Source organism: Oreochromis aureus, linkage group 1, assembly GCF_013358895.1.
Source record: "Oreochromis aureus strain Israel breed Guangdong linkage group 1, ZZ_aureus, whole genome shotgun sequence".
Lineage (NCBI taxonomy): Eukaryota > Metazoa > Chordata > Actinopteri > Cichliformes > Cichlidae > Oreochromis > Oreochromis aureus.
In genome coordinates this window covers 1381513-1392057 of record NC_052942.1, presented here as the reverse complement: position 1 = coordinate 1392057, position 10545 = coordinate 1381513, and the positions used below count along the sequence as shown (strand labels likewise).

General features: G+C 38.1%; 1 protein-coding gene across 1 annotated transcript; it reads right to left on the bottom strand.

The window, feature by feature from the left end:
- Positions 1-3427: 3427 nt before the first annotated feature.
- On the bottom strand, positions 3428-4992 carry LOC116334306 (beta-1,3-galactosyltransferase 1-like). Its single transcript, XM_031757715.2, has 2 exons — positions 4853-4992; positions 3428-4785 (listed from the first exon to the last, which is right to left on the bottom strand). The coding sequence occupies exons 1-2, from the start codon at positions 4861-4863 to the stop codon at positions 3636-3638; spliced, it is 1161 nt and encodes a 386-aa protein (XP_031613575.2). The 5' UTR covers positions 4864-4992; the 3' UTR covers positions 3428-3635.
- Positions 4993-10545: the final 5553 nt, after the last annotated feature.

Sequence of the window (10545 nt, the reverse complement as noted above, 5' to 3'; positions counted from 1 at the left end):
CTTTCACGCAGTGTTTCGTGGACTTTTTGAATTTTGAATGTTTGTTTATGTTTGTCTCAGTGTAAAGCTAACGTGTCTGAGTCTCAGTGTTTGTGCTGCTGCCTGCTTTATTTTGACAGTCCCTTGTCTCGTGTGCATTGTGTTCCTTTTTGCATCCCCTTGTGTCATTATGTCTAATTTGTTCCTGCTGTGTTCCCAAATGTTTCCTCTTCCCTAATAACCCTCTCAGTCTTTGCTGTCCCTGAGTTTCCTAGCGTCCATGCCTTCTAGTGGTTTCCAGTTCAGTTTTCACTTCCTATTGTTCCTGCTTTAGGTTTCAGTCTTGTGTGTTCCAAGGCTTTTTTTTTATCTGCAATTAGGTCCTCACTCCATGCATCACTGAGTGTGTGTCGCACACTCTAACTCTGACTCTATCAACCTTGAATGCGACACTACAGGTCTAATGTTAACTTTAGTAATGTACTCTGGCCCATATTTAGTTTGTTGGAATCTGGTCACCAGAAGTACAAAGTCTGTGTCTGGCAGAAGCCTCACCCAGATCAAGCAAGATATTTCCAGTAGTGACAGTTTGTCTTGCTGCGTGCTACATTTGAGAAAAGACACCTTCAGAGATTCTTATGACTGAATTCTCCAAACATTTTCTCCATTTCATGTATGAAGATGTTTACTGCAGGTGAGCACACCTGTGGTACTGTGTGGTATACCATCAACAAGTTACACAGTTTATTTTACAGCATCGTGTCTTCACACTAACTGATCATATCAGTCAGTGTTATCAAGTTAAGCCTTTTGCAACCACAGATTGGAGTGACAAACTCGGGGGCACGAGTTAGTTTGACACACGAGGCCAAACACTGAGCTCTCGTTCAGGCAAAACATATTTTGCTGTGTTTTAATGAAGGAACTTATCAAAGGTTTTAAGCTTAGATAACTAGTGACTATCTTTGTTTATATTTGTGTTTTAAAGTCTTGTTCTACTTGAAAAGAAAAGGGATATTCAAAGCCATGAATCCAAAGGTTGTTGCAGCATTTTAGTAAAAACATTACAAACATTACAGAATACATTCAAGGCTGTAAGATTTAGTATTCTTTTTTGACACAAATATACACATGCATGAAAAAATACATATACCGGACACATTTCCTTAACAACAGATATCGGTTATTTATTACGTGCACAACTAATCCTGAGGTTAAACAGGTTTTGTCACAGTATTCAGTTGTGCAATATGTAAAGTACCCACAACGTGTCTGCCCTAAGCCACAAAGATTTTCATTTTTACATCCATCACATTTGACCAGTGTAAGCTTTACAAAATGACTTTTCTGTCCCTTCATGAACGGCTTACTTCACAGTACACTTAGTGGTGATAAGTAACTGCATGACATAAAGTAGCTGTAGAGAGATATTGAGTGGACTCTAAGCAGCTGTTAAGTGGTAATGTTAGAAAAACATGTTTTCATAGAAGTTATAACTGTAGACAAATAGTTACCATAGCGAACCACTTAAAGTTATACATTACCCTGCTGGAAAATGGACTTTGAGAAATTTCATAAAAGTATGAAAGTGCCTTCAACAACCAAAGTTCTAAACAGATACTTAAACATTGCCAACATAACATTTAAGATAAGATAAGATAAGATAAGATAAGATAAGATAAGATGACCTTTATTAGTCCCACAGGTAGGAAATTTGTTTTGTTACAGCAAAAGTGCAAAGTTATGTAGCAGAAATTAGAAAACACTGGAATACAATAAAATAAAATAAAATACTATATGAAATAGAATAAAATAGAAATACAAATACTATATACAACTGAATAGGAAAATACAAAAATACAACTTCGTCAGAAGAAGAATTGCACATGTGTGGGTTTGTGTGTTTGATTTAGTGTAACCACTACTATACAACAGTTACCACGTCTACTATTATGTCTTTGTAAGTGATAGTCAGAGACAAAACATAACAAGCAAAAAAAGCTTTTCCAACATGTATATAATCATGTAATCCCTGAATGCTTCACATTCGATTCAAGATTTATTTACATAGGACCAAATCACAACAACAGTCTCTTTAAGGTGCTTCACATTGTAAGAAAACCCTATCAATAAAATGGCCCCAAATTACCAAGCACCTGGCAGTGAGAAGCAAAAACTGCCTTTTAACAGGAAGAAACCTCTGGCAGAACAGGCTCTGACAAAGGGTAAAGGGAGACCGAGACAGTACAAATACGGCAGGTAAAATAAGAAAGAAAAAAATTAAATGCACATGAAACCATCAAAATGAAACAAGTAAAAGAACAGAGGAATGCAGATAGACAGGAAAGAGACACAGCAAAAGATGGACTTCACACAGGAGACAAAAGACAAAGAAGAGCGTTGGCACAAAAGGGAACTAACATAATCAACAAAGAAACCAAGGACCAAAATCTGGCTTCTCTAGCTGCTCATTTTAGGATTGTATTTAAACATAGATACTTGGTTACTTACTGCTTTTATAATGTTTAAAATTTATATCTTAGATATATTTAGCAAGTATAAGGATATATAAGGATTTACAAAATGCATGTAACATTGACAAACGCCAGTGTTGTTCCACATTAACAAGATCTCATAAATTGCAAACATGTTAAATACCAGTTTATCAGATATAATAGAATACATTAGTATTCAAATTACATAATTATGTAGGTGTCAAATTAACATGAGATGTGCATATGTTTTTCATGCTAATACAACAGCTTTTTTTTCTGTGCAGGTCTACTCATGTCTGAACTCATTTTCTCCACAGCAGTATGCCCAACAAACGTCAACAGTTAATGCTTATTATAGTTTTCTTGTGATTTGTTCTGATCATGTGATTTCATCTTCCTAGCTACAAATCATATCATAAACTGACCTGTTACAAAATGTCCCTTTAATACAATGTGAAGCCACAGAGGCCGGTCTGTAACTCGATAACATGCTCAGGCTTCATAACGTCGTAAGAACAGACGTGACTGCCTGATCTGACATGACTTTTAATTTGTTATTTATAAAGAGGGAGTCTCAGAATTATGGCCAAAGTCATACATATGTATGTGTATAGTATACACATACATGTTTAATATATATATATATATGATATTGACATTTATATATATTTTAAATATTATATTTTAAAATAAATCAGCAATATTGTGTTTATAAGACATATACGATAATATTATACATAATTGCAATTATTCATTATGTAAACTTTACACAGTGCAGGTCAGTGCTGAGTCTCTCCATGAGTATTTAGAACGTAACTTATTTGCCAAATAAGAGACAAAAGTCACATTAACTAAAGTCCATTAGACTGTAGAGTCTTTTTTTTCCTACATTGATCCTGTTAACATCATCATTGTAAAAAAGTACAAGTGTCTGTTTTTTTTCTTTTTTTCTCTTTTGCTACCTTCATATTTTGTTATGTTAGCTACATGGATAGTACAAATAATAAACTGCATTTAATGAGTAGAACTGTGTGTAGATATAAAGTGTAACATTAGATTTTAATGAAATTTGAGATAGGGGAAGTTAAAAAAGGAAATATAAAATGTTCCAATATGCAGCCGTTGTTTGTGTTCTATTTGCATCATTGCAGCATTCTTAGATCAGCAGTACGGGTCGGGTTTTTTAAAATCTTTCCAAATGTGCACACGGTCAGTGGACGGATGAGTTGTGGTGGCTACTATACGGGAGAAGTGACATCGATTATATGCCAAAGGTAAAACATGGAAGTAATCACCGTTTGGGGGGTCAGTGGGAGAGATTCCCAGGTGTTGCATTAAAAGCCCTAAATACACATCCTCAATGTAAAGTGCTTTAACATGTCTGGATCCCTCAGTGAGCTTTTTAGGGAGGTCTAAAGACATAATGTAGCCCAGGCCCAGAGCATAGACAGGGTACACAGCTGGTGCATAAATGTCAGGTGGTACGTACCACTTAGAGTGTGGATCTCTCAGTACTGTACCCGATCGCGCCACAAGTCCAGTCATGTAGTTTGTTTTTTGAGCATTCAAAAGCATAGTGACAAGATTGTGCACATTCAGAAACATGTCTGAGTCAATCTTCATGGCATAAGAAGCACCAGAGCAGTGCGCAGTCAGCCACTCCAGCATTACCATGGTCTTAATGGTGAGATTCTTGTAGCAGTCCACAAAGTTGCTCTGGATCAGGTCGTGATGCTTGTTGCTCTCCTGAAGCACCTGCTGTTGGACCTGCTCTGCTCCCGGCCCCGTGTGTAGCCCCAGTAAAAAGAAGAGTGTCACCACTTTGTCCTGCACAACCCTGTCGTTCCCCCAGGTGCTGCGGATGATGTCACGGTCTCGCCTATTGTTGGGTGCTACGGGAACTATCAGAACCACAAAAGGTTTTTCCTGCTCACATTTTTGTGGCTCATTGATGATGAAGCTGTACTCATAAGGGTATTCGACTAAATATGGTCCAGGAGAAACATAAGGAGCGACCACTGCAGTTTCTCTTTTCACTTCTGGTGCCGATGTCACATTATCAGTTTGAGGATGTGTAGATGAGCTGACATTAACCACAGAGTGGAGAGAGATTTTTTTTTGTCTCTGCCGTTCTAAGAAAATCCACAAGTCTGACGACTGATTTTGCATCCACATTTTTGGGTTCCAGTCTGGTGTCATTTCCCTTATGCTGTAAATGAAGAATACACCCCCAATTATCAGAATAATGGCGAAATACTGAGTCCCGGATATCCTAAACCAACTTCTGCTCCGATCAGCGGCCATTTCCTGCCTAAGAGGAGAGAAAAGGCATTGAGATTATGCACATGAAAAAAATAGCACTTAAATAGTGTACAGACCTTTGTTTCATCTTATCATTCAGCCTCCACAAATTTGGATTTTTTTCTTCTTCAGATAATGAGAGAAAAAAAAAGATGTAATTCTCCTGAGAAATTCCTGCTGGCGCTTTAGGAATTTTGCTGTAAAGGCTAGACTAGGAATGAACATGTAACCATGACATTGAGGGACTTACTTTACCCTCTAAGGGAGCCACACCTTTGTTTTCTCCGCCCCCTGTTTACTTTACCGATGAAGGGTTCCAAAGTTTCCAGAGGCTCTGGGAACGCCTTTGCAACTGAATTTGATTGTGGATCTTTGATTGGGTGGAGTTTGACATGAGGTTGCTGTGTACAGGTGCCTTTTTGTGGCTTTGTTCAGTTATAGTTTAGTTGGTTTTTAATTTATTATCGACTGTCTAACTTTTAAACCAGTTTTTACACACCTCAGTTAGTTGTTTAAAAAAACTAGACATTTTCTGTAGCTACAGTTTACAGAAGACTTCTACACAACTCACATACATGCACCCTGTTAACAGACACACATACTGTCTGATAAGAGGACAGCTGTAACCATACATTTATCAGATGTGTGTGTTGATAAAAAAAATAACAAAAACCACACTGAGCATACAGAATGATACCATGGAGAGTCACCTTGTGTGTGTGTGTGTGTGTGTGTGTGTGTGTGTGTGTGTGTGTGTGTGTGTGTGTGTGTGTGTGTGTGTGTGTGTGTGTACGCGTGTGTGTGTACATACATTTGTGATTTATTAAGCTTTTTTTCTTTCTTTTCTACAAAGCATTCTGTTCAAATGACATTATACTATGTCTATGAGTTACTGACATACTTGGATAGTTTCTGGTCAGCTGTGCTCAAATAGGTTTGTTGTTTTCACAGTAAACCCCACCCACTCTTACACACACTCAACCTTTCCAAAGGCTCTTCCCACAGCTCGGCTTAATACTGACAAAATCTCACCAAGTCGATGATACCCAGGCAGGTTCAGGCAGGTTCCTCTCCAAACACTGTGGAACACACAGCTGGATCACTGACTCTTCAGAATCTGAATGTTTTTATAGCCAAGTATCAGTCAGTCAGTTTTCTGTACATTTGACTTTGCTGCAGGCACATATTTTACTATAAAATGTCAGTGTTAGTGTGTTGAAATCTTTCTTTTCTGAATGTGTATCATATACGGCATTCAGTCTAAAGGGCAGATTTACAACAGAAGAAAAGATGGGATAAAGAAGCTGGAGACCTCTTGCAGAAGATAGCTGCAGATAACAAGTCCACTGTGCTACGTTTGTGCTGGTTTATGATGAACTAGCTATTATTTTGGAGTTATTGTGTTAAACTTGAGAGGCTCGACAGGTCCATGTATTTGGTTTGGCAACATTATTCTGATAGTTTTGTATTCTGCAAGTTTTTTTCTCTGACATAATGCATAGTTTATTTTAAATATTATACATTAACCTAGTTTTTTTGGGGGGGGTTTAACCCTTTAAAGCCGGGCGTATCGTATTTGATACATGTGTGAGTTTTTGAGACTTCTACATCATTGGCGTGACATTTTTTAACCTCAAAAAATAATATAAATTGCATGACACGTTTTTAGTGACTAAATTGCGAAATATGGCTTATGTAGCAAATTAAAACTCACATGTGCAGATTAAAAATTGATATATTCTTATATATTTTGTCTAAAGGTTCAACAAACACTCTATTATAAAATTTAAAGCTTTCTGGCAGTTATTTCATGGTTCAGGTTTCAAAGGGTTAAAGAGTGTGATCATGATAAAAAAAAAAAAATCAGATTATGGTTTATGTTTCATAGGGCTGCTCAATTAATCGAATTTTAATCTCGATTACGATCTGGGTTTTCAAAAATGACTGAGCCGATTATTAGCACCTCCCTCGTGCTTTACTCTCGCGCTGCTCCGTGTGGCAAATCGAGCGCACCTTTCTGCGTTTCGAACACGTGTCACAACAATTAAGACAGGGGTCAGCAACCTTTAACACCCAAAGAGCCACTTGGACCCGGTTTCCACGCAAAAGAAAACACTGGGAGCCGCAAATACTTTTTGAAATCTAAAATGAAGATAACACTGTATATACTGTTTTTTGTGCTTTGTGTGAACAACTAAAGTAAGTAAGTAAAGTTTATTTATTAAGCGCTTTTCACAGACAGGCAGTCACAAAGCGCTGTACACAAATATTAAAATAAACAATACAATCAATAGACATTATACACAATGTAAAAGATCAAATGTAAATAATGTAAAGAATATAAAATACGTAGATCAACAAAAGGCTTGTTTGAACAGAAAAGTTTTTAACTGCTTTTTAAAAGAATCCACAGAGCAACTAAGGTGTGTTGCTTATGTAATCCATGAAGTGCTACAGAGAAAATTACATTTTATTTATGTAATTAACACATTTTGAACTCTTAAAGAAATATAACAAAAGGAAAGACACCCAGCTGAACTAAAATGATCCATGTAGCAAACAAAAACTGTTATGAGCCGCCACCCTTATATCGCCTTTGGGCTTTTGGAGCCTTGACCTGACTTTTAAAAAGTAATTGGAAAAAAAGCACTATGCCGTTAAAAGAAAAAAAAAAAAAAAAGATATTTGCAAAATTCTGCCTAAATATCTATTTTACCTTGTTAATGTGTGTGGCGGGGCGTGGTCTGCAGTGCTGCTGCAGGAGAGTCAGACACACCTGAGCGGCACCCGCAATCGCGCCTGGCCGCCTTAAAGCCTGTGCTCTCTCTGCTGTTGTGTTGTTGGTGGTGTGTGTCGGGCTGTGAGCTGAAAAGCTACAGCCGGTGTTCTGACAAACCATCCTACTTTGGCAAAACGTCCTACCGTAAGTAGTTTATGCACATTTCTGCTGTCACAGAGTAATTCCAGCACCAATTTAAGTAGGTATGACGGTTTGCCACTTAACTTTGCCCATCAGCGTATACTTGTAGCTCATATGCATACAGCCAGGATGGTTTGCCACTTCATTTTACCCGTTAAAGTATGTGTGTAGCTGTTATTAACAAAGGTAGGATGATTTGCCACTTAATTTTAGCTGTTTAAGTATGCTTGTAGGTGACATTCACAAAGGTAGGATGGTTTGGCAGTTAATTTTACCGGCCAGAGTATTTTTCTAGCTAATATTCACAAAGGTAGGACGGGTTGCCACTGAATTTCGTGTTGTGCGCATGCGCAGAAACAATGGGTAGGATGGTTTGCCAGGTAGGATGGATTCCCAGAACACCGGCTGTATGCGTACAGCAACCGTGTGTGAAAAGTGCTCAATAAAGAGATGCTGAAAAGCGTGTTCATGCAAACATCGTCGGGTCTGCCGTGATATGTTTACAATGAGACTTCTGGTCCCGACCCTCTGCGCACAGCGTCTGCAAATCGGGGCTTTCATCTTTACGCAGGACTGTAAGCTGTCATCTGTGAGGCGTGAGCGGTGTTTGTTTTTAACATAGTTCACGGTGGAGAACAGCTGCTGACATAATGTGGATCCGAAGATCCATAATTGGCCTACCTGGGGTTGAAAGTCTCGATAAATGCACGGCGTTTCGGCGGGTATACCGGCTTCTGCGAGTGTGACGCTTATTGTGAGCGATGAAAAAAATAATAAGATATCATTTTATTTTTATATTTCAAAATCACAATAATCTTCCAATTTAGAACTACAAGTTAAAAAAAAAAAGAACTAAACACGAATAAAATGCACTTCAGCTAAATACTTCTAATTTATTTTCCCAAACCACCCGGAGCCGCAGTATAAGGACTAAAGAGCCGCATGCGGCTCCGGAGCCGCAGGTTGCCGACCCCTGAATTAAGAGGACCCGAGGGAAGCTCAGAAAGCTAAGCAGAAGTTATTTGGAGAGGAGAGGATAATGGCTGCTGAAGAAAGAATGCCGTTGGTTGAAAAGAGGTAAAACGACTTCAGTGGTGTGGAAACCAATGTTCCTCTAAGCTGCATGACGTGTGCAATTGCGCACTGCTGGCACGGTCTCTGAGCGCAGAAAAATCTGCGTTGCGCACAAAAAAATCTAACCTGAATTGAAATTAAAATTAAAACTTTAACAATTCTGTTTTGCAGTGTTAGTCAGTGAGTGACTGGCTGCTCCTGTGTGGGATTAGAACGATGCCACCTTATCCTATAGTCCAGCCAATAATGCGATTCACATTCGTATATACGCAGCCAATCAACGTCGCTGACAGGCTATGACAGCGTCCTTATGTGCCGACACCGGTGTTTTAGCTAGCAAAGCGGCGTGGCTGATGTGCAGTGAAGCCACATTAATGACAACGTGTCCAACCATTGGAGATGTGAGCAGGACAGACGGAACAACTGACGGAAAAAGTGTGGACTTTATACCAGTTTTTAAATTGTGTTGATCGGCCACGTAAAACCAGAGTTATGATAAAAATATCTGCAATGTTTGGTTTTCTTCCTGAATACTGTCGTTGTTTATATTTACTGCGGGAAGAAACGGTAAAAACGGCGTTTTATAAGGAAAACGTGTAGTTAGTGTGTAGTGTAGTCAATAGTTTTGTTGTGTGTGTCAGAACAATGAGGCGGCTGCTGAATGTTACAGGTGTTACAGCAGTGATACAGCTCCTGTTGTCAGGCCTGCAGGTATCAGGCTGTTGTTCTCCTTTATCTCATAGTGGACAGAAATGAGTTTTTGGAGTGGCACAAATAATTTGTGTGGCATCAGATTTGATGCAGAACAGCTGATTGTTCTGTAAATAGTTTGAAATGTTTATTTAAAAAAACGCCTTGGCTGCATTAAAAAAAAATAGCTGCAAAAACTTTGTTGTTTGCCAAACTGAGTTACTTTTTTTGAAGAAGTAACTATATAATTAATTGCCCAACATTGGTCATTATATGCTGTATTTTGCAGACAGAGTTACAGACTCTCTCCCAGACCACAGACTCATAATACAAGTCAGAGCTTTATGAAAAAAAAAGAAAAGAAAGAAAGTTGTGTTTTCAAAATTGGAGTTCAAGTTATTTTTACTTCCAATAGTGTTAACATACTACACAGGTCATGAACAGGATTTTTACATTTTCATTGTAAGTGGGCTAAAGCAGTTAATTAAAAGTAGTCTAACATAAATGTAAATGCTGTAATTTGATTATTTTAATAAACCATGTAACTTGGATGGATTAGATGCTGGCGTGACCACAGTGCACACGTCTGATGTTGCTCACAGTGGTCCAAGGGACGCTCAGGGAGTTTGTGTGTTCGCTCAGACACATGAAAGATTAGAGGAACATTGGTGGAAACATTATGGGTTCGTGGAGTCAGACGTGGATCAAATATTATGCAGTATTTTGAAGTTCACTAAACATAGATGTTTACATTTTTCATTTATTTTTATATTGCAAACATTTGCTCTGTAATCAGTATTTGCACACTATTTTATATTATTTTTGACAATCTTTAAAGCCATTATTCAATACATTGTTATTGTTAAATAAATATCGTCAAATAATCGAGATCTCAATTTCAGTGAAAATAATCGTGATTATCATTTTTGCCATAATCGAGCAGCCCTAATGTTTCACAACCTTTCCAGGGTAAAGAAAGGGGCTGGCTGACCTTTGATGACCTCTAGAAACTTTTATTAACATCTTTAAAACAAAAGCAGCAAAAATGTTTAACATCAGTTTTATTTGATTTGAAGGGGGGGGTAA